The sequence below is a fragment of the Micropterus salmoides genome, unplaced genomic scaffold (genome assembly GCF_014851395.1).
Source record: "Micropterus salmoides isolate LMB-PRFRI ecotype aquatic unplaced genomic scaffold, ASM1485139v1 Ms_hic_scaffold_3, whole genome shotgun sequence".
Lineage (NCBI taxonomy): Eukaryota > Metazoa > Chordata > Actinopteri > Centrarchiformes > Centrarchidae > Micropterus > Micropterus salmoides.
The window spans coordinates 39,430,538-39,455,309 of record NW_024042261.1 but is presented as its reverse complement, the minus strand read 5'-3'; the positions used below and the strand labels follow the sequence as shown (position 1 = coordinate 39,455,309).

Below are 24,772 nucleotides of genomic sequence, written 5' to 3'. Positions count from 1 at the left end.
ATTCAACATTCCTTTTCCACGCTGACCATCGCGGGGAGGGGGGGCAGGCGTTAACGGGAACAGCACATTTTTAATTAGGGTTACTGGTTTAATTTGAAGCAAAACGTTTTACATCCAATCAAAGTTCGGATGTTAACAAATAAATCAGACGATGCAAAAGCGACTTATTGATATTCCCAAAGTTCTGGTCTTGACTGGTCTTGAAATAAAATCCCGAGTCCAAGACGAGACCAAGACCATCAAAAAGTGGTCTTAAGACCGGTCTCAAGTACTACAACACTAACATGAACCTGACGGCCACTGATCTGAGAAAAATGGAGAGAGGTCCTCAGAAATGTGTTTCAGGCGGGCAAGTTGCTTCCAGCCATGTCACCGCACGTTATGGGAATATTCAGCAAGACGCCGACAGCAGAAACAGCTGATCAGACGTGAGTTAGTTTTAAGTTCTGACGTAGTGAACTTATTTGGCAAAAGTGTAAAAGTGAACCCTCTTTTTCCAAGCATTGTCTGAGGGGAGGCCCACAATCCCGACTTTGAAAACCTCTGTTGATTAAACCCCCTAATACTGATTTAATGTGATTATTTATTGTGTTTCCAGACAAAAGTATTTTATAGGAGGACTGTGGATTTATTGTTACTCACAAAACTGTCTACAATCAGAAAACCGCTCATTTAAATATTTAAACAAGAAACAGAAACTGCATCACAACATAAGAAGCAAAACAACATGTCTAGTTTCAGAGCAAAATATTGATCCAATGCCAACAGCTAACTCTCACTCTCTACCTTAAAGAGGCTATACGTAAGTTTTTGATTTTAATAAATCAAATTCTCATTGCCTTGTTGTCAATGGTCTCAAAACTCACTTACAAATGAAGCACACGCCTGTTTCCTCCGTTGCTTCCATCAGCCACTATTCTGCTTTTAATGTGAGGTCTCCGGGTGGGATCAGCCCTGTGCGCTCCCGAGCCTCTCAGACTACAGCGACAACACGGCAGCTCACGACATGCAGTCCACTAACAGCATAAAACAACCGGCTCCCAGCAAAACACAGGCTCCACGTAAGGATCCAAAACTACAATAAAGGTTTATGTGCTGAAGCCCATCAGACCAAACGGGTTCAGATGATGTCGAGTTAGAACAAAGTGAGCATTAGTAAAGCTGCAGAAACACAGAGAAAGTCACGTTAGCTCATCGTCTAACGCTGAGCAGGTGCAAAGTTCTATCGCTTTCCACATTACTTCACCAACTAACGCCACCAGTGTTACTATCCTGTGTACCACTGTTGATTTAGCCTGAAAGGATGTAACGGTGAAAAGCAAATGTGGAGCGATTTGTTTACTAACGTTAGCCTATAGCGATGCAGCCAGGAGCAGCTAGCTAACGCTACAGTAGCTCGGACCTGCTGCCGTTTGCTTCGTAACATTCAGTTTAGCTTTATCGTGGTTTTACCAATACCCAGGTACACAGCTGCTCCACCTCTCAGTCGCTGTAACTAACATCACTCACATAATATACAACCCAGAGGAAGAGCCGTCCACTGACACTGCAGTAAAGTTACTTACTGCTAGGGTGACCGGACGTCCCCGTTTACCGGGGACAGTCCCCGGTTTTGGTGGCCTCTCCCCGTCTGGAGCTGTCCCCAGAAATGTCCCCGTTTTTAACTGTGTGTTAATCATATTACATAGACTGTGTAATAGTGATGTGTGATACCACTTAATTCCTATCCGATCCAATATCAAGTAACACCCAGGCTGGTATTACCGATAACACCGATACTTATTACATATTTTATTTCTAGTTTCTGTATTTATGAGAGAAATAAGGAGCAGCCTGTAGCCTTACCCATTCAAAATAATAGCTGCATAATGACAAGACATCAAACTATTGTCATCTTCGTGAGTTATAATGAAAATCTCCTGCTCAGAACTGCCGCTTCATAACATCATCATATTATTGTGACTTAATCTCAGATGTTTAGCGAAGTTTGCAATGTTGCCAAAGTATTTCACTGTCTTTGCACACACATCACACACAGCGTCATTATTACCTTCACAGCTAAATACAGCCAGACGTGACTGTTTACAGTCAGCCAGAGTCAGTATTCAATCTCGGGAAATGTGAAGGGCTGCAGCGGCTCACTTCAGAGAAGCTCCATCACAGAGCCGTAGAGCAGGCATGACTTTGACAGGCAGAAGGAAAAGTAGTTCCTACCAACCGAGTAGACTATAATTAGACCGTCCTGGTGACAGTTAGATACTTATGATAAAACACACGCTCACTCCAAATGACTGAGTTTAGATATCGATCCTTTTATATGAGTATCGATCCCAGAGCAGGAAAAGTTGGTGTCGATCCGCACATCACTACTGTGTAAGGTGTTAACAGACCTGAAATCAGATTGGCAGAATCACTGGACAGCAGAGCACACAGGTGTCATGCCGAAAAGTGATCGCCCACGGAAATCTGATTTCTGTGCAGCATGTTAAAGCTCAGTCACTTTACGACTTAGTTACAGCTGCATTTGTGTCAAACAGACATAACGTGCTAATAAACATCACTTTACGGTGGTGGTAATAGCAAAAGTATGTCTTTGTGACACTTTCTTTTAATGGAATAATCACAATTGTGGTCGATTAAGTGTTTGCAGTTTATAGCGTAACCAGGCCGGACATTTAGTGATTATAGCCAATAACAGAAGCCTGTTGTTGCCGACGGATTATATGTTTGGCGTATGTCTAATATCCTTATTTACATTTAGAAAACAGACTGTAGCCTATTATTAACATGACTTACTGCTGAGTTACATATAAAATAAAGACATGATCTCTTTTGCAATTATCCTTATTACTCTACATTATTTAACTTGCTGAGTACCAACAAATCCAGGCTGTTTTACCTGTTAAAATACTTTTAAATGGCCAAAACAACACAAAAAATGCAGTATTCCACTTCTCAGAAAGTGACTGCAGCCTCTTCTTATTGACTGGAAGGTTATTTCTTCCCTGAAATGACTTGATTATATTCATGAGGGTCAGATTATATTATATTTGACAAAACCACAATTGTCCCCCTTTTTTTATGTTATTTATTTTATTATGACATACTGACCACCAAACCAAAAATGTCCCCGGTTTTCATTTCAGAAATCTGGTCACCTTACTTACTGCGGTTTAACTGTTATAAAGAGTGACACAATCTCGTTATAATATTCAGTCCAGATAATCTCACTAACCGTTTATTATCATCCAGTACATGTAGCTGTGCTGACATCGCTGAGCCTCCGGTGAAAGATACACAGATGATGAAGTTACTGAAAGCAGCAGGCGAGCTAACGATGTAGCACGTCGGCTAAATGCAGTAAATGTAGCGTGATCATGTAATGAGCGTGGATTAGTTCAGCCTGCAGCTGATAAAACTATTACTGTAACGTTGCAGTGGGAGTTTAGCGGAGTTTCCTGCATGTTGTGTGAAGCTGCCTCCCTGTCTGTCTATAGCTGCTGTCACTCTGCCTTTTTTCAGGAGGATTGTGCCGAAAAGCCGGTGTCTCTGAATGAAAGGTACGGTGGGAACGTTGAAGTAACAGAGCCTGAACATATCTGAGCGAAAAGCCACAGCCTGCATGCTGGTGTTTCTGCGTTAATTGCAGGATTTCTGTATGACAGCGGTTGTGTTTTGGATTATGCTCGCTCATGAGTCCATGTTTGCACGCGTACGAGCACACGCCTGGTAGCACTCTTAAAACCGCACCGCTAGTGCCCGCTGAAAACTACATAATGCCCCTTTAAATGATACAAATCCAAACAAATTTCAAAGAAATGGAGCTGGTGTGCACCTGAACACGTTTCATCCCTAAACACACTGTTGCATTTCTGAAGATGTTATTTATCGAGCAGTTTAAAAGGTGTCGTGTGTAACTTGACAACATGCAGGGAGGTGTAGCGTACCTGAACATGTCGCTGGGGTTGAGAGCAGCCAGCCAGTAGCTGTAGGAGTCGGTGTAATAGTTGCAGGTTCCTTTGTTGTGACACTCGATGAAGGGAACCTTTCTGAAGTTTTCCAGACAGGATCCAGGAGAGGCCAGAGGCTGACCCGACCCCTCCGCCCCCACTCCTGTTTCCTAAAGACCAGCAGCAAGGTCAAAGCAACACATCTGTATCTCTGAGACGAGGAAGAACAGAGTCTATGGCTTCAGACCAGAAAACAGTGCTCATATCAGATCTGAACCACGCTGATTCAGGTCCTGAACTCACCTCAGATAACAAAAATAAGTGAAACCTGAGCAGTGGAAACATCTTCTGATGTGTTTCTTACATTATGGCACAATGAAATTAAGAATAAATAAATACTTTCAAATATTAACTGTAATTAACAACACAGATTAAATAACTTTAACCCCGAAAAACAAAAGCCTTGTTTTTAGCCCTGAGTTCTGTCTGTCAGTCTTTCTTTCAGGCTGCAAACAGCCACAACCTTCATTCATAGAGGTAGGGAAGCCTTTGAGTAGCCTGAGAGGCAAAATCCAGGGCAAAAAAAGGCAGTCAAATGCACTTCTTTTTTATTACAATTCGTCATATTTAAAGTTGTGTTTTATCCTGGTTTTGGAAGAGAGTTAGTTATGTTCTTTTATTTCATGCTTTCAATAACCACATTTGTGTGTTTGAGTGAGGCGTTCGTCAGCATTTAAAGACCTCTGTGCGTTCACTCCAAATGCAGGCACGGCTAGCTTAATCACCTTCTCACAGACGAGTGAGAGAAACAGACGGTTAACGTTACCGTAGTTACCTCAAAAGAAAAGTGGTGGGCTGTATTCAAAACCGCCCAAATGTAGTATGCATTACATTACATTTATTCATTTAGCTGACGCTTTTATCCAAAGCGACTTACAATTGCTAGACATGTCAGAGGTCGCACGCCTCTGGAGCAACAAGGGGTTAAGTGTCTTGCTCAGGGACACATTGGTGATTGGACCAACGCAGCAGACGAGTCCAGCAACAATGTGAGAGGAAAGACCCCCAACTGTGAGACAGTTTAAAAGTTCTTACCGCTGTTATTCTGTCTTTACAGTCTGTAAACGTTGTAACGTTTTAACTTTAATCAAGAGACATCTGGCTCGTGATGGGCAGGCTTGTGTAACTTAGAAGCACTTTAAAAGCACTAAAAAATAAACAACAATAGTGGTATGAAAGGGGACTGTTGTCGCTTTATTATTATTCTAAATAGACATTACATTGTTGGTGTAATGTTACAGTTGTGGTTATAGTACTTGCTTTTTATTTGCTTTTATTTTATATAATTCTTATTTATCCACCAGTATACCGAAGCAAACATCAGCTACAGCTCGGCTGCAGCCTTGTTCTCATACAGATTTTAAAAAAAGAATACGTTTCAACCGGAAACTAGTAAAGCCTGGCCTAGCATGCAGCAAAATGAATCTATATATCAGTTTCATACTACATACTATACCTCAAACAGTATGCAGTACATACTGCATACTGCTGTTGCCAGTAGTATGTAGTAGGCGGTTCTGAATACAGCCGTTGTCTTGTGTCGGGTGAGCTTGTCTTGTGCAAGCTTACAGCAGCACCCACAAAACACAACGTTAGAGGTCTGTAATGTTATTATGATATGTGTAATATTTTCGGGTTATTTTGAAACTATGGCGCAGCAAATTAGACTGTGACGGGTCTCGTTAATTAATGGGAAAAACTGGCCACTCAATCATCTGACTGATGGAACAAACCTAACTGACTACAAACACATTAATGTGTCAATTATGAAAATTGATTTTACTTTAAATGTACATTTTAAATAAGAACAGCCCAAATGAACTCGATCCGACAATATCAGCTCACCATTACAAAGGAGTATCCTGACCAGAGAGGGTCCCAGCCTGAAGGACAGTCTGGCAGCGTTCTGGTCTGACTGTGGACCGCGATCACGTTGGCTCTGGCCTCACATACAATACACCTTCAACACGGGAAACACACAAAACAATACGCCTTCAACACGGGAAACACACAAAACAATATACCTTCAACACGGGAAACACACAAAACAATACACCTTCAACACGGGAAACACACAAAACAATACGCCTTCAACACGGGAAACACACAAAACAATACGCCTTCAAAACACGGGAAACACACAAAACAATACGCCTTCAACACGGGAAACACACAAAACAATACGCCTTCAACACAGGAAACACACAAAACAATACACCTTCAACACGGGAAACACACAAAACAATACGCCTTCAACACGGGAAACACACAAAACAATACGCCTTCAAAACACGGGAAACACACAAAACAATACACCTTCAACACGGGAAACACACAAAACAATACGCCTTCAACACGGGAAACACACAAAACAATACGCCTTCAACACAGGAAACACACAAAACAATATACCTTCAACACGGGAAACACACAAAACAATACGCCTTCAACACGGGAAACACAAAAAACAATACACCTTCAACACGGGAAACACACAAAACAATACGCCTTCAACACGGGAAACACAAAAAACAATACACCTTCAAAACACGGGAAACACACAAAACAATACACCTTCAACACGGGAAACACACAAAACAATACATCTTCAACACGGGAAAAACACAAAACAATACTCCTTCAACACGGGAAACACACAAAACAATACACCTTCAACACGGGAAACACACAAAATTAAAGCTGCAAGCAGCGTTGGGCGGGCCCTCGCACTTGTAGCGCGTCCGCGCGTGAACCGGCCGAGTTGCATATTCTGGAGCTCTGCCGGTGCGGCTGTGAATTTCCTACGCGGTTCCGACGCCGCATGAATGTGCTATATGTCACTTCCTGTGTCCCCTATGTGGAGCTACATAGCACTTGCCGCTATGAATATAAATCGGTATTGACGTGTAGATGTCTGGGGTCAGAGAGTTATCAAGCACGCAAAGTTTGGTTCAGATGTGAGCATGTACACTGAACAATAATGTACCCAAACAATAAAATAAATTCCTTTTATATTTCCCTGCCTTGTTGTTTATGTGTACATACAGAGGAAGAATGTGAGAACAGCACTCATTTCATCGTTACTGTGTGTTAGAGCATGTGAGAACAGTGGATACTTTTAATACAGCCCACACCCCTAATACTGTGTAACTATAACAAGTAGAGAACAGAAGAAAAAGATGTTCTTTCTTTACAACTGTCTGCATAGCTTATTCATATTGTGTAATGAATGAAAATAAATAGGCCTACTAGGCTCCTCTCTACTTTGACATTTAAGATTAGCTTGTTTGATCCACCTTCATACACATGTGACATTACTGTACAACTTGAGAAAGGTGAGTTGTTTTCTGCTCCAGCCTGCCTAAAAGAAAAGCGTTTTTGGGATTAAATGGACTTTATTAGCTGCTGCAGTGCAGGATGAACTCAGAATAGACCCATTTCTCACCTTATTATTCTAAATCATGCAACGAGAAGAAGAAATGCATAATAAATCCTGGGACAAAATCTGTCCACAAATACTGTACAGCATGTAGTCTGATGATCAAGACTTGTGTTATAGCTGACTTGGGCAGTGAAATGTTTAATTTTTTTAATTCATGTGGTCATAGTTGTCCACAACTCAAATCAGAATATAAGAAGAAATGTTTTATACCACCTCAAGAAGGCTTCCTATCAGAAAGGTAGGAAGGTATTTCAAATGTACAACTGCAGTACTTAAATCTAAGTAATTTCCCGGACATTTTTGTGTTACTTTACTTTTAATAGACCCATGTAAGAGGTTTTATACTTCCTGTGAGTATAATCCAATGAATCTTATTTTCATACTGTATATCCGTTGTGTAATTTGATAAATTGTGTTGTATGTCGTGCTCACATCTCAGAGAAGACTCTGACTGCAACATGCGTCTTTGTAAAGAGAGAAACGGACAGAAAAAGTCTCTAACTCTGCCTGTCAGCTCGCTCTGCTCCGTTAAAACTGAATTTACCATACAGAATTGAATACGAGTGCACTCCAGATTTAGCTGCAGCCAGCTGACCGTGTGCTTCTCCCTATACCGCAGTTCTGTGTCCATGCATGCAGCAAACTGAAAGCACTGTCTGTCGGAGCGTCTACGTGAAAAGAGAAGGAAGACATGGCTGGTAGTGTCTTCAGAGTTGTTAAACACTTCAGCGCACTGAAGGAAGCCATCTGACTGTGTGAGGGGCAAGATCGTTGATGTCTGCAGGCAGAGTAGGAGCTCTCCTGTTTGACTGGTCCACCAATAGCAGAGAAGATGACCCCTTGAGACACAGCCCCTCCTCATTTGCATAATGAGACAGAAATTTAAAAAGGACAGGCAGAAATAAATACCATGGGTGAAAATAATAAGGTAGAAAAATACAAAGGAAGAATAAAACAGACAAAAATATTAAAACACACATAAATAAATGTATTAAAAAAATTAGTAATAAATAAAGTTGAAGATTATAACGGAGAATAAATAAATAAGGTAATTATAACAAAGGTGAATAAGTAAAGGCACTAATTAAAATATACATTTATGTCTCCTTGTATAATTTAATTACTACCTACATTTATTTATTTGCTTTATTTTTTTGTGTATTTAATTGGATGCTTATTTATTTATTGAGCACTTATTTATTTCTGTATTTATTTCTGACTTTGTCAGGATCGGTCCTCCATAGCGGGGTGGGAGAGTTATAAAGCACGTAAAGTTTGGTCCAGATGTGAGCATGTACACTGAAGTTACAACAACTTCCTGTGTCGTGGCGAAGAGTTGATCTTTGACACCACGCCACGGATACGGCCATTGACGAAAACTCGCAAATAGCACAACTTTTCATCTTCAATGCTTTTAGAAGAAACAGCACAAATTTGAAGTTTGTAAAAGTACGAAGTGTGTAAATCATCCAAAATTTGATATAAAATTTAAAATGGCCGACTTCCTGTTGGTTTTAGGGCATTGCTCCAAGAGGCTTTTTTGTGCGTCTGGACAAGATACACGTACCACAGAAAATTCGTGCACGTAGGTGAAACGTGCGGCGGGGGCTGCTTCGTTAAAAGTCACTTCCTGTTGCCAGCAGGTGGCGCTATGACTGTGGGTGAATGTCGGCATGTACATGTGTTCAGGGCGGGACTCTCATCCTACATGTACAGTTTGGTCCAGATGTGAGCATGTACACTGAAGTTACAACAACTTCCTGTGTCATGGCGAAGAGTTGATCTTTGACGCCACGCCACGGACACGCCCATTGACGAAAACTCGCAAATAGCACAACTTTTCATCTTCAATGCTTTTAGAAGGCACAGCAGAGGTCGGTCGGACTAAATCCCTAGGAGGAGTTCGTTAAAGTACGAAGTGTGTAAATCATCCAAAATTTGACGTAAAATTAAAAATGGCCGACTTCCTGTTGGTTTTAGGGGCATCGCTCCAAGAGGCTTTTTTGTGCGTCTGGACAAGATACACATACCACAGAAAATTCGTGCACGTAGGTGAAACGTGCGGCGGGGGCTGCTTCGTTAAAAGTCACTTCCTGTTGCCAGCAGGTGGCGCTATGACTGTGGGTAAATGTCGGCATGTACATGTGTTCAGGGCGGGACTCTCATCCTACATGTACAGTTTGGTCCAGATGTGAGCATATACACTGAAGATACGACAACTTCCGTGTCATGGCGAAGAGTTGATCTTTGACGCCACGCCACGGACACGCCCATTGACGAAAACTTGCAAATAGCACAACTTTTCATCTTCAATGCCTTTAGAAGGCACAGCAGAAATTTGAGGTCGGTCGGACTAAATCCCTAGGAGGAGTTCGTTAAAGTACGAAGTGTGTAAATCATCCAAAATTTGACGTAAAATTAAAAATGGCCGACTTCCTGTTGGGTTTAGGCTAATGCTCCAAGAGACTTTTTTGTGCGTCTGGACAAGATACACGTACCACAGAAAATTCGTGCACGTAGGTGAAACGTGCGGCGGGGGCTGCTTCGTTAAAGGTCACTTTCTGTTGCCAGCAGGTGGCGCTATGACTGTGGGTGAATGTCGGCATGTACATGTGTTCAGGGCTGGACTCTCATCCTACATGTACACTTTGGTCCGGATGTGAGCATGTACACTGAAGTTACAACAACTTCCTGTTTCATTGCGAATCATCGACGCCACGGACACGCCCATTGACGAAAACTCGCAAATAGCACAACTTTTCATAGTCAATGCCTTTAGAAGGCACAGCAGAAATTTGACGTCGATCCGACTAAATCCCTAGGAGGAGTTCGTGCTCGGGCCCTAACAATACGCCTTCAACACGGGAAACACACAAAACAATACACCTTCAACACGGGAAATACACAAAACAATACGCCTTCAAAACACGGGAAACACACAAAACAATACGCCTTCAACACGGGAAATACACAAAACAATACACCTTCAACACGGGAAACACACAAAACAATACGCCTTCAACACGGGAAACACACAAAACAATACACCTTCAACACAGGAAACACAAAAAACAATACGCCTTCAACACGGGAAACACACAAAACAATACGCCTTCAACACGGGAAACACACAAAACAATACACCTTCAACACGGGAAATACACAAAACAATACACCTTCAACACGGGAAACACACAAAACAATACGCCTTCAACACGGGAAAAACACAAAACAATACGCCTTCAACACGGGAAACAAAAAACAATACACCTTCAACACGGGAAATACACAAAACAATACGCCTTCAACACGGGAAATACACAAAACAATACGCCTTCAACACAGGAAACACACAAAACAATACGCCTTCAACACGGGAAAAACACAAAACAATACGCCTTCAACACGGGAAACAAAAAACAATACACCTTCAACACGGGAAATACACAAAACAATACACCTTCAACACGGGAAATACACAAAACAATACGCCTTCAACACGGGAAACAAAAAACAATACACCTTCAACACGGGAAATACACAAAACAATACACCTTCAACACGGGAAATACACAAAACAATACGCCTTCAACACGGGAAATACACAAAACAATACGCCTTCAACACAGGAAACACACAAAACAATACGCCTTCAACACGGGAAAAACAAAAAACAATACACCTTCAACACGGGAAACACACAAAACAATACGCCTTCAACACAGGAAACACACAAAACAATACACCTTCAACACGGGAAACACACAAAACAATACACCTTCAAAACACGGGAAACACACAAAACAATACGCCTTCAAAACACGGGAAACACACAAAACAATACGCCTTCAACACAGGAAACACAAAAAACAATACACCTTCAACACGGGAAACACACAAAACAATACGCCTTCAACACGGGAAACACAAAAACAATACACCTTCAACACGGGAAACACACAAAACAATACACCTTCAACACGGGAAACACACAAAACAATACGCCTTCAAAACACGGGAAACACACAAAACAATACGCCTTCAACACGGGAAATACACAAAACAATACACCTTCAACACGGGAAACACACAAAACAATACGCCTTCAAAACACGGGAAATACAAAAAACAATACACCTTCAACACGGGAAAAACACAAAACAATACGCCTTCAAAACACGGGAAATACAAAAAACAATACACTTTCAACACGGGAAAAACACAAAACAATACACCTTCAACACGGGAAACACACAAAACAATACGCCTTCAAAACACGGGAAATACAAAAAACAATACACTTTCAACACGGGAAAAACACAAAACAATACACCTTCAACACGGGAAACAAACAAACAGCTCATTGTTTGGTGTGTGTATGTGTTACCGGCTTATGTATTTCTCCAGCATTTCCTCGGAGATGAACGGCTCGCCGCTTGGCAGTGCTTCATCGGTGGACAGCCAATAGGAGTAGCCATTGCGTTCGGCGTAGAGACAGGTGCTGTCAGGGCTACAGAACAGGAAGGGCATGGTGGTAAAACGAGGTAAACAACTCCCTAATGTACCTGAAGAGAGAGAGAGAGAGACTGTTTTTGTAAAGTATGTTTTATTTGTTTATTTATTTAATTTATTCTTTTTATTATTATCTTTATTTATTATCATATTATTTTTTTTTATTTATGAGCAAAGTCATCAGCAGCTACTGCTGTTCCATGTAAAAGAGAAAAACTATGATGTCCTTCTGAAAAGTAGTATGTAGAATAAAATACTCAAATGAAGTACAAGTACCTTAAACCCGTTCATAGGTACAGTGCTTGAGTAAATGTACTGAGCTATGTTTCCCCACTGGTCTCATACCCAAGTCTTGTCCGTGAGCTCGGTTGTTTCCGTTGATGAACAGCAGCGAGTATCCGTCGTATATCTGAGCCGATCCTGCAGGGCATTCTGGGATATTGCGTTCCTGGCTGTGTCTGGTGAAAATGAAGCCGTCCATCTCTGGTGCACTCTCGCAGAAACCTTGATTACCCTTAATGCCTTTACGGCCGACGTCACCTCGTTGACCTGCGGAACCTGTCAATACAGAGTCAGGATGTCTGATGATCGTCCAGCGGCTCAATCGGGCGTCTCAGATCGAGGACAGTCCGGAGCACAGTTATCAATTTATAGTGGAGTCAATTTTGTACTGTAGCAAGTGTCCATTTTAAATAAACTACAAAACTAATTAAACTATTCATACTGATGAACCTATGCATCAAAAATAAAGAAAAACACGTCTACAAAAATAAATGTGGGCAGCCCTCAAGAATCCAGGGAAGTCCAGACAAGGCTTGAGTTATCAGAGAACTAGTGAGCATTTGGGACTGTTTAAAATGTTCTGCACAAGTTTAAAATCAATGACAAAAAAATTAATGAACAATAAGAAACTCTCTAAACTCCCTTTAATTTACAGAGCCTGAAGTATTTCCAGTGTTTGTTTTGAGGTTCTGCTAACAAAACATCAGATTTCCTACCCTTTTGTCCGGGGAATCCTTGTTCTCCCTTGTCCCCTTTCAGTCCAGGACGACCACCCTGTCCTTTTTTACCATCACTTCCTCCGCTGCCCTTAAGACCTGCAGCCGCAAAACATAGAACTGCTTCTAAAAATCCATTTACGCCGTTTGTATCTAAAACAGCATTTACGCTGCTCACACCTAAAACCTGAAGATTGAGACTTCAAGACTCACCTGGACCTCCAGGTCTCCCTGGAGCCCCTGGGGGTCCGATTTGTCCTTTGGGTCCTGGATCTCCAGCTGAGCCTTTATCTCCTGGCGTCGCCAACACCTCAATGGGTACGTCTTTCCCTTTCTTGCCTGCAGGGAGCAGTGTTCAGCACTACATTTGGTGTTTCTACCAGCACACAGTATTCAGTACAGTGTTTGATCTCAACTAAAGCTAGGACTTCCCAACTTCCCTTTATTTATTACACGAAACCCACAATTACTATGGTGTGGCTGGTTTACCAATCAGTGGCCTAGCTATCAATTAAAATCACTGAACTATAACCAAAAATATGTGACGTCTTGGAATTCTAACTATTGTTCTTTACATTACAAAAAAAAACTGCTATTCTGGCTCCTACACACCCGACGCAGTACACTGTAGTGTAAGTGCTCAGTAGTACTGTGTCGCAGCAGTGTTCAGGTGTGTGGCTGCTGTGATTGGACCGTTTGCTATGCACTGTGTTATGTCACTGTTACCGCTCCTCCCAGGTGGTCCTGGACATCCCGGTGGTCCGCAGTTACCTGGGGGTCCGCACTCCCCTTTCTGACCTGGAACACACAAGGAGCCCACAGAGGTTAATGTTAAATTGCCCAATAAAAACATTTGACTTCACAGGACGTCACCGCCGGCTGTAAAACACCATGGACGCTGACTGATGAATGTACGTGTTTCGCAGAGGGCACTCCTGGTTTGGAGTTGTTCATTTTACTGGTTATCTGATTGGAGTTCTTACCAACAGGTCCTTTGATACCATCTGGTCCCATCAGGCCTTTGTGTCCACATGTGCCTGGCGGTCCATCCCTACCCTGTTAACGATGACACTTGTGTTAAATTCCCTCACAGCTGTGTTTAAAGACTATGCTGTTTAATCCAACACACATTTGATTCTGTTCAGCAATAAATCTTATATTCTGCTCTAAATCTTACTAGATCCTTCCAATCTTCCAGTAAAAGATGATTGGACACTGAGTTCGTATGGACTTAGTTGAGTTTCTGTGGTTCATTATAACTATGGGATGCACTGACCGGGTATCCTGGTAAGCCAGGGTCACCAGGGCCACCAGATGGTCCTGGGTCACCTGTTGCTCCGTTACATCCCTTATCTCCTTTAAAACCAGGACCTGGAGGACCAGGAGGACCCTGACAGCCCGGCGGACCTACAGAGAGAGAGAGACTTGATTATTTTCACATATTGGCTCCCTCAGATTCAGCAATCTTGTTCTTCAAACCTTCATTTAGAGCCACGTATCATGTAATGAAATCTAGCTTATCTGCCTTTCTATGCAGATGATACAGATTTATGATTATATGATTTTTATTGGCCAGAACTAAAAGGCAGTAATGGGCCAAATGAGCTAAACTGCTGTTGTGTTGTGAGTCTACAGCCATGCTAGCGGCTCTGTGAGGCTGTACACAGACACAGCGGCGATTTAAACTAAACCTTAACATCAAAGTACAGCTGAGGTTGATGAGAATGTCAATAGTTGTGCATGCATTTGGTCATAAACCAGATTCCAAGATGAGCCTTCAGTGCACTGGGACACATCATCAATGACGTGACCTTGGATTCAACAATACCCTCACCCAGACGACCCAGTGAGAGCTGATGAGACCCTGACTTGTGTCAACAATACCCCACAGATCTCTCTTCTGATCCAGAGTGTGGTTCTGTGATGTGGTCCTGATAGCTCTCCTATTCGCAAAGCATCTACATCCCACCTCTGTGGGTAAACAGTGAGCTCTCCATCACCAGGACCTGATAGTTGGCCTTCTTCCTCCTGTGGGCCTCTTTGATCTGATCCTCTCAGGGTCCAGAAAGTGCTCAGAGGAATGGGACTTTGAACATCAAGATCATAAGCTCCAGAACACGTACCGAATGGACCTCAATGTGGGATTGTTTTGTCAGTCAGCTCTTTGTTTCATCTACTCAATGTGTCTCATCACCTTTGGGTCCTTGTACTCCAGGGAATCCAGTTTCTCCTTTGCCTCCTTCAGTGCAGATTCCCTCGCTGCCAGAACAACCAGGAAGACCAGGTGGTCCAGGAGGACCAGGACAACCTGGGTCTCCCGCAGGACCACATGGACCAGGAGGACCACAGGGGCCAGGAGGACCCTTCTCACCAGCACACCCTGAGGAGACCACATGAGGTGGAGAGTGTGTGGTTTATTTCTTCTTCTTTAGTTCTGAATGAAAATTAAACTCATAATCACACCTGAGGACTCACCAGGTTGACCTTTCTCCCCATCTTGACCTCGGGGTCCAATTCCAGAAGCTGGGGAAAGAAAATTAACCAATCAAAAGAGAAAGAAACAGACTGGGTTATGAGCTGAACCAGAAACGTTAACTGTTGTCTGATCACTGTCAGATCCAGTCCAGTCTCACCTCCCATGGCTCCTTTCTCTCCAGGAGGTCCAGGTATCCCATCCTGTCCCTGGTTTCCTCTGGGACCAGCTGGACCGGGATCTCCAGGAGCCCCCTTGTTACCTGAAATAAAGATATAATTAACCCACTGAGAGGATGTATGGCAAACCTGATGGCAGTATTGTAACACTTGTTTAAGTACCTGTGAGGCCGTTGGGCCCCGGAGGACCATTTTCCCCTGGAGGGCCATCAGAACCCCTTTCACCAGCAGGCCCAGGCTGACCTGAGACAGACACAGAGGCTTTCATTCAGCTTGAGGAAGGTGTTGTTATCTATGTTGACTTGATGTATTAACTGTATTTAAACTGCAGATGATGAATAAACTGTGATGAATTGGACCTCTGAATCCTGGGGGTCCAACATGCCCTTTGGGGCCACAGGGGCCACAATTTCCTGGTGGACCTATGTTTCCACTTTCCCCTTGTTTCCCCTTCACACCAGGAAATCCAAGACATCCTGGAATCCCCTGTGAGGAGGAGAAGGCACTTTATTGTTGTTTCAATTTACACATATCTTAAAGGAGCTTTTACATCTATAACAGAGTATTTCAAATGATTGAAACATATAAATAAATAAAGAGGAGACAAAGTGTGTTTTTTAATCTTTTGCTCTTTTTTGTATGCTCCTGAAAGTCTTTGTGTCAGGGGTTAAATACGAAACTCTCCATTTATTTATTCTTCATTTATCTAATTATTCTTTTACCAAAATAAACTTAGAAAGAAGCTTAGAACAGCATGTGCAGGGTTTTTCCACAGCGCTGTTTAGTTTTACACATGCAGCTGGCGCTGGATTAATAAACCAGCTGCTGTGTTGGTTTGACTGCGCAGAACGCTCCGCTACAAAGCTTGCACTACTGGGAGAGATGACTTCCTGTTATTTTTCACAATATAATAGCTGTTTTGCTTGAAGTGTGCTGGTATTCACCAGCAGTGTTGGGCAGTAACGCATTACTAGTAACATATTACTATCCCCAGTAACTAGTAGTGTAACTAATTACTTTTCTTAAACAGTAATATTATTACTAGTTACTAATGCTGCGTTACCCGTTACTGAACGCACCATCCTTGACGTAAATCCACGACATTGTGTCAGTCTAAGATGCAAAGAACATTGTCGTCTACTGTAAACTCTGTGCGACCAGCAAAGATCTTTCAACCATTAACATTTCTACATCTGATTTATTGAAGCATCTGCTGAAGCAGCACAGCAACGTGAAACTTGTACAAAGAAACTCCAGCAGCTGCTGTCACTGATGCTCGGGAGAAAGCGGCGTTAACGTAACGTTTTGTAACTACTGAATACTGCTCTTATAAACAGGCTACATGTGCAGTAAAACCGCTGTTTAAAAGTCTGGATTTACTTGCTTTATTTTTTTATTTCAGCCGGTGGTGTTAGGAAATGTCAGGACTAGGCTATATGCTTTGGAAAAACCACACTCCTTGCTGCTGTTATGGATATGATGTAAAAAAGTCAGGAGACTGCTTTGTTTGGGTGTGAAGGGCGGTGGTAGTGAAAGCTGTGTTTCCCATTATTAGCCAATAATTTGGATAATTATCAACGCGGACCGCCACATTGATTTTCTAAAATTTTACTAGGCGTATTTAAATTTATTTTTGAGCTGTATTGAGGAGCATATATTCGTGCAGCAACTCCTGGCTCAGCTCACTCCCTCTTTCTCCCTCTCTCTAGTGAACACCGCTGCACAAACCTGTCTAACGTTAGAATACCCCTCTCCCCGTCATTCTGTGGGAAACACTGAAAAGTAATATAGTAACATAACTAGTAACATAACGTTATTTTTATCACCCAGTAATAAGTAAAGTAATAATATTACTTTTTTAAGGAGTAATAATTAACTAACAATATATTACAATTTCTGAGTAACTTGCCCCAAAATGTTCACCGGTACTGTCCCTTTTACATTTTACTCTTTGGCGGTCCAGCACCGATCCTCTCCTCTGCCCTCTCCAGATCAGGTTCTCTGGGCTCTACATGACGCTCACCTGTTCCCGTTCTCTCCTGCCTGCTGATCTCTGCAGGGAGATCGGAAGCCTTTCATGCAGCTCTGTGTATAAAGCTCATCAAAGTCACTTTTCGCAAAACTATTTGTTCTGTATGCAAGGTTTTTATTACTGACGAGTTAGTAGGCTACTTTGCATAAACAAAAGAGAGACTGACCACCAAGTACAGCATTTGTCTTGCACAATAATTGAATAACTGAAAACAACCCACAAAAATGAAACTACTGTTTTGTCCAACTGGAATTATTGTGGTGTAGGCTAATATCAGAGAGGGGTTTTATTTGTGAAACAGCTGAATCTCAACTAATAAACTATTTGTAAGCAAATTATCCAAATCAAGTGTAAGTGTAAATATATTATTATACTAACATTATACATTAGTTTTATACCTTTACTCCCCCAGATTGTGGATATATTTTATTTATCAAATGGTCAGAAGTTACAAGAAAATATATATATTTCGGTCATAAGGGGACTCATTGCTTTTACTATAGGTGTACCGGCCATGCTTACTGTCACGCAAAGTCACCCCCCAAAGGCCCATTCTGAGCCAGGAAAAACCCTGATGTGTTCCTGAAATGTGGTTGTCGGGCTGAATTAGGGGAAAGGAATAATTGTAAAAAAAAACAAGGGTGACAAAAAAATTAATTTCAGAGAAGAGAATTTCGGCTGTATCAAATTAGTAATGGATGTAAAACCAGTTTAACATATTCAATCGTTGAGGGGAAAAAAACTGGTAGACACTGTTGGGCAATGGCAAAAATAAAGTAGAACATCATCTGCATACAAGGATAGCAGGTTTGGGGTAAAAACCCCTGAAATTAATTATTTACAAGACATCCTATAAATATTAACACTCCAGCCAACCATTTGTCTTTTCTGCAACTAATTATACCAGATAAACCTCTAGTTTGACACACCAGCATAAATTTAAACTGATATATACTGTATATATATATATATAGTGTAGGTTTCACTGATAAATTGTAAATAGCCATACTTTAATGCTGTTATTAAAGTAACAGTATTGTTTGATCCAGTTTCCTGTCTCAGTGGGATAGATTGTAGAGTTATTTGTTAAGCTCGCACTAATGATAAAAATGTTTAGTCATGTTTGTGTGTCTCTGTATCTCTGTGATACCTTCTCTCCTGGAAGTCCTTTAAGTCCTGGTCCAGGTGGACTCGATTCTCCTTTAGGACCTTTAGGTCCAACTAGTCCTGGTTGCCCATCTGAACCAGGTTGCCCACAAGGACCTAGGTCACCTTTCTGACCTTTACAACCTGGACAGAAAACACCAGGAGATCATCCCAGTGAATGTTTGTCATCTTAAAGTCTCCATACTGTTCCAGAGAGTTACGAGTGTTTTAGAAGTAAATGTAAGCCTGTGTATTGTTCCAGTTGTGTTTCCAGACAAATTTAGTGTTTCAATAATTTCAAATATATTTAAAAAAAATATATTAACTCAGTAACTGATCAACAACCCTATCAGTCCCTGCAGATACAGATCATATTTTTGATGATTCACTTTATAAAATTGTTTGTTGTGACACAGTTTGTGTTGGGTGGGGGGAGGGGGGCGACATTACCTGGCATCCCCATCTCTCCTTGGTCACCCTTGAGTCCAATTGGACCAGGAAGACCTCTCACTCCATCTCTGCCGGGGTCTCCAGGAAGTCCTAACAGACACACATTCATCAACAGTCAACTTTGACTATAGATTGATAGATATTCGTCATTCGGGGAAATGATGGGCTGTAAGCAACAACGGTTTTACTTTGACTGTCATGTTAGGTTTTCAGTGGATCCCGAAGAGTTGATACTACAGTGCTGGTACCCAGACATGTGGACTCGAGTCACATGACTTGGACTTGAGTCAGACTCTCGACTTTGACTTTAACACCAATGACTCGTGACTTCAGTTGGACTTGTCCAGCCTTTTGACTTCAACTGACTTGATACCCTCCTCAAGCCCAAATATAATTTATGATGAGTATGAAATTAAATTTGATGACAAGTGCATTATGACTTCTTTAGGACCCGTAACTCAAAATTTAGGACTTGAGACTTGATTCGGACTTGCCTGTCTCAACTGGTCTCAATTTGGGACTTGAATGCTAAGACTTGAGACTTGTAAAACAATGACTTGGCCCCACCATTGCTGGTAGCTAATAAAAATCTTAAACAATAATTAGTTCTGTTCACCTCGCGGCCCGGGATTACCAGGTCTACCGTTGCTGCCGTCGGGGCCCTGTGGCCCTGGGAGGCCCCTTTCTCCTTTAGCACCAGTGAAACCTGCGGGCCCTGTGGATTAGAAGCAGATGACAGGTCGCATTTGAGATTTGACATGTGAAGCAGTGAGCTGTAGATGTGCTGGTAGGTGTATTTTGTAATCTGTGGACAAAGCCAGGCTAGCTGTTTCCAGTCTTTAAGCTAAGCTAAGTCAACTGGCTACTTGCTTTAGCTTTATATGTGACGGACAGATTCAAAGCAGAGTAGTATAAATGGACAATTAAATGGGGCCTGAGTAGAGCCCTGAGGGACACCGTGGACAATATCTGCTGAGCAATGAAGGCTGAAACACTGACTGAAAACAAATTGATACCAACCACCGTCGGCATCAGCAGGCCATTTTTCCGGAGCTTTAGCCCCGAATGTTTTGACTGTAGCCCCGAATGTAATTCAACAACATCATCAAAAATATTTTCCGTATTAATATGCAATAATCCTCATGACGTGACCTATCTCGCAGGTCTTGGAAGAACAGAGGCTCCTTACAATAATACTGCTTTTCAGTTTAGGTTTTCTCCCTATGATGAAGAGCAGTGATCTCGTCTCATCCAGTCCCAGACGGGCTCTGTGTCTGTCAGACGCTGTAAAGAGGGTAGCCTACTGCCATATGAGCAGAGCAATAACGCAGGGTAATGCACCGCAGAGGGGCAGGTAGATTTTGTTAAAATATTATGACTTCATTCTCATTAGATTGCAATTTTATTCTTATAATATTTAGACTTTTGTCGTAAAACATTATTCTGCAAATGTCAGAGAACACAGATCTATGGGAGAGATTGTGAATGTGCAGAAAGTTTTGAAATTGAGCAGAAAACCTGGTCCAGGAGTTTCTAACTTAATAAAAATTAATTAAGCTAATTTATCATTGAGGTGAAAATGGGCCACATGCAGATTTAAAGATGCACATTTAGGCTCCATCCACACTACTGCATTTTTGTTTTTTAAAAAAAAGAGACCTTTTGCTACGTTTACTCCTCCCGTCCAGACTAAAACGGCGAAAATGAAGACCTAAAAAGGAGAAGTTTGAAAACGCTGCCGACCCCGTTTTACGTTTTGAAACTCCGGGTAGCGTTTTAGTGCGGACGAGCAAAAATGGAGGACTTTAGAAACGATGACGCAGACGCTCACGCTCGGCTCTCTGGTCTTATAAGTCATGCAAAGCAGAAACATGATGCCGCTGACAGTTTTTGATTTAGTATTTTTATTAAAATATTTTGTACCGTGCAAATAACACTTGCAGCTTACACTTGTACTGAGCATGTCGCCATATTTAGAGTTACTGCGTTACCACAACGCAGTATGTCTTGTTTTCTTTGACATGTATGCACGATTGCGCGACAGGTCAGCGGCAGTTCAAGTCAAGCAGCGAGACCTCATGTTGTTCAAGTCGGCTACGAGCCAAAAAACTAAAGGACGAATGGAGAACGGTGGAGAGAGGCGTTCTTTCCACAGCTGTAAGTATCACCATTATTGTGAGTTTGTCACCGGCTAGGATGTAAAGAACACGGTCATCCGTTGTAAGAAAGTAACAAATTACTTTTAATACCCAATAATAAGTAATGTTATTACTTTAAGCAGTAATAAATAAAAAAGTAACTTATGACAATTCCTAAATAATTTGCCCAACACTGTATCCTCCACAGTTTCTCAGATAATACATAATTCATACAGAACAAAACAGAATAAAGTACCAGGTCCTCCAGGGTCTCCAGGATCTCCATGTGTCTCTACAGCTATCTGAAATCCTTTTGGTCCGGTGTCTCCTCGGTCCCCCTGAACCCCCTGCGGCCCCCGAGTACCACTGAGCCCATCCACACCCACCTCACCTGAGGGACACACCGGTCATGGAAAGTTACAGTCACAGAACACTGACGGATTGTTTAACTGATTGATTCATTGATTGATCGATGATGAAACCTTGCGGTCCTGGTTCTCCAGTCTCCCCTGGTTTCCCATCATCCCCTGGACTCCCAAGGGCTCCTGTAGGACCCACATCCCCTCTGATACCTAAAACACAAATATGTGGAAGTTACTTTACTTGTGGGGACACTGCATTGACTTATATTGACAATCAGGGTTGGGGAGTAACGGATTACATGTAACGGCGTTACGTAATCAGGATACAAAAATAAAGTAACTGTATTCCGTTACAGTACAGAAAATAAAGATGTACTCAGATTACAGGTACATTTTGTAAAAATGAGGATTACACACAGGGATTACTTTAAGAACAAAGTGATATTTTCTATTTAAGTGTTTCCTGTAAAAACACACAACTAATGAGGGATTTGTCACAGATTTTGATCGGCGTGTAGCCAGTAGTTGAATGTGGTCACGCCCCCACGCCGTTACGCAGACTCTGTGCAGACTGATTCCAGCTCCCAGTGGGCGAATGAGTGAACACGGCAGACGGACCTGAACACAGACTCAGAGACCGACGGAGCCCATGACCACTGGGAGTACAGTACGAACAGTTTCTTACCGGTCTGGCTCTTGTCACCCCAGCGCTGAGTGAACTGACGTTAATGAGGCTGTGTTCGGTCCTGTTCATGCCGTGTTTACCGGGAAACTGCTGTGTTGTGTTTTGTTTGCCGCTCGCCCGGTGCCGCTCCCCGCAATCATTCCCCGCCAAGTCCCCCCGACCCTGGCCTGAAAACCTCCAGTGCTTGCGTAAAGGTGTAAATCTAAACACACTCCGGTTCACAGTATGGGCAGAGTGAGCTACGTTGGCCAGTAGCTGCAGGCTAACTGAGCTAATTAGATAATGGCAGCTAGTTAGCAGCAGTTAGCTGACTTGCTAATTGTATGTCTCTACAAATCCACTGAGCAGTCCAGGCATCTTTGATACTCTCTTCTTTATTTTCGTTTTTTTGGTATTGACATAATCCAAAAGTAACTAAAAGTAATCAGGTTACATTACTTGTATTTTCTGGTACCTCGATTACATTACTGATTACATTTTTTAACAAGTAACTAGCAATTGTACCAGATTACATTTTTAAAGTAACACTCCCAACCCTGTTGACAATGTAGTTTGTTTTTTACTCTAAAACGTCTGCAGCTCAGTGAGGCTGAAATGTAGCTAAATGCTAACTACATCACGCTAACATGGTCACATTGACAATGCTAACATGCCCACGTTTAGCAGGTATAATGTTTACCATGTTCATCATTTTCGTTTAGCATGTTAGCATGCCAACATTCGCTAATTAGCAGGGATAATGTCAGAACAGAGACCATAACCATGTAAACAGAGTGAAACAAGAATCAAAACACAGAGAAGACAAAATACAAACACAGAACAACTCAGGCCAGGATCGTGACAGATATGTGGAGCAGGACGAACAGATGTGGAAACGCCTCCTTACCTGGGCTTCCTGGATCCCCATCAGTCCCTCTCAGGCCCTTCAGTCCAACTCCTCCTACAGGCCCTGGAATTCCATCAAATCCTGGTGCACCGAGAAGCCCCTGAGGTCCTGGGACTCCGACGCCGGAAAGCCCAGGGTCACCCTGCACACCTTTTGGGCCCCGGGTCCCTGCAAGACAAGATGCCTATTAGACTGAGAGACAGAGGAGTTTTTTTCATTATGGTTTTAATTCCAAAATATTCCTCCCTGTTTTACCAGTCAGATGAAAAGTTTTTAGATTCTATAAAGGGACACAAACTCTACAGTAGAGTTGGTACCTGTGAATCCAATAACACCCATCCGTCCCTGCTCTCCTTCAGGTCCAGGATCTCCAGGTGAACACAGTCCAACAGAACCAACAGGACCAGGCACACCATCCAGACCAGTCTGACCTGTAAGGTACATGAAGCTTAATAAGTTAAATCAGGAAGAGAGACTATCTTCATGCATATCTATTTATTATTTACTCAATTCAATTCAGCTTCAAATAATGAGGTAGAAGTATTTAAAAAAATCGCTGTGAGCCAAAACCTCAGATATCCACCTGTTCTGAACACTCTGGTTTAAAATGTTTTTCCTCTAACTTTTACTAACTTCTCTACTTTTTTATTTAACCTTTATTTAACCAGGTGAGCCTCATTGAGATTAAAATCTCTTTAGCAAGAGAGACCTGGCCAAGACACAGCATAAAAGAAAATAAAGAACAGTTTCCAACATATAAAAGACATCAAGTACACATACATATATAACACAAGCCCCTGTGTTGAATAAGGCAGAATACAACTTTATAAACAGCGACACTGACCGATGTTCACCTGCTCCAGATCTTTCACAGCTGAAACAAACTGTCTAACAAATAAAGGCAGTCAATTTCAACGAGTTCTGAAGAAGATTCCAAGCAGAAGGTGCAGCAACATCAAGGCCTTTTTACCTAATTCTGTTCGGACATGGGGGACCAAGGGTAGGACGTCCTTTGAACGTAAACCATAATGGTAAGTACTTGTTAAAAACGCAATGCACAATGATACACATCCAATTTCTGTAGGCATTGGGCAGAAGCATTCATATATCAGATCACCATAATCTAATATGGGAAGAAAAGTGGCCGTCACCAGGTGTTTTCTAGCGCGAATGGATAAGCATGATTTTGATCTGTAGAGAAAGCCAAGCTTTATCTTGAGTTTAGAAACCAGGTTGCTAGTATGAGTTTTAAAACACAGTTTACAATCAATGATTATACCTAAATATTTATAACTGTTAACTAACTCAATTTAATTTCCTTCAAAAGTTGAGATGCTTGAAGTAGTAACTGGAAGTTGTCTTGAGTTTGTGAAAACCATTACTTTGGACTTTTCTGCATTTAAGACCAACTTAAGCTGTTTTAAACGGCTCTGAACAATATTGAAAGCAGACTGCAAAA

At 41.9% G+C, this 24,772-nt stretch overlaps 1 protein-coding gene across 1 annotated transcript in view; it reads right to left on the bottom strand.

Annotated features, from left to right (window-relative positions):
* Nucleotides 1-24,772, bottom strand: part of col4a3 (collagen, type IV, alpha 3) — a 71,303-nt gene that overhangs the window by 1,558 nt on the left and 44,973 nt on the right. Inside the window, exons 31-51 of the mRNA XM_038693846.1 lie at nucleotides 23,631-23,744; nucleotides 23,314-23,481; nucleotides 21,863-21,952; nucleotides 21,637-21,771; nucleotides 19,859-19,957; nucleotides 19,243-19,332; nucleotides 18,797-18,936; nucleotides 15,974-16,100; nucleotides 15,777-15,857; nucleotides 15,596-15,697; nucleotides 15,438-15,485; nucleotides 15,157-15,342; nucleotides 14,239-14,369; nucleotides 13,946-14,018; nucleotides 13,689-13,760; nucleotides 13,176-13,301; nucleotides 12,963-13,061; nucleotides 12,310-12,522; nucleotides 11,840-12,017; nucleotides 5,856-5,970; nucleotides 3,948-4,120 (exon numbers count right to left, since the gene is read on the bottom strand). Coding sequence (XP_038549774.1) covers nucleotides 3,948-4,120; nucleotides 5,856-5,970; nucleotides 11,840-12,017; nucleotides 12,310-12,522; nucleotides 12,963-13,061; nucleotides 13,176-13,301; nucleotides 13,689-13,760; nucleotides 13,946-14,018; nucleotides 14,239-14,369; nucleotides 15,157-15,342; nucleotides 15,438-15,485; nucleotides 15,596-15,697; nucleotides 15,777-15,857; nucleotides 15,974-16,100; nucleotides 18,797-18,936; nucleotides 19,243-19,332; nucleotides 19,859-19,957; nucleotides 21,637-21,771; nucleotides 21,863-21,952; nucleotides 23,314-23,481; nucleotides 23,631-23,744 — 2,560 coding nt within the window. The remainder of the gene's footprint in view (nucleotides 1-3,947; nucleotides 4,121-5,855; nucleotides 5,971-11,839; nucleotides 12,018-12,309; nucleotides 12,523-12,962; nucleotides 13,062-13,175; nucleotides 13,302-13,688; nucleotides 13,761-13,945; nucleotides 14,019-14,238; nucleotides 14,370-15,156; nucleotides 15,343-15,437; nucleotides 15,486-15,595; nucleotides 15,698-15,776; nucleotides 15,858-15,973; nucleotides 16,101-18,796; nucleotides 18,937-19,242; nucleotides 19,333-19,858; nucleotides 19,958-21,636; nucleotides 21,772-21,862; nucleotides 21,953-23,313; nucleotides 23,482-23,630; nucleotides 23,745-24,772) is intronic.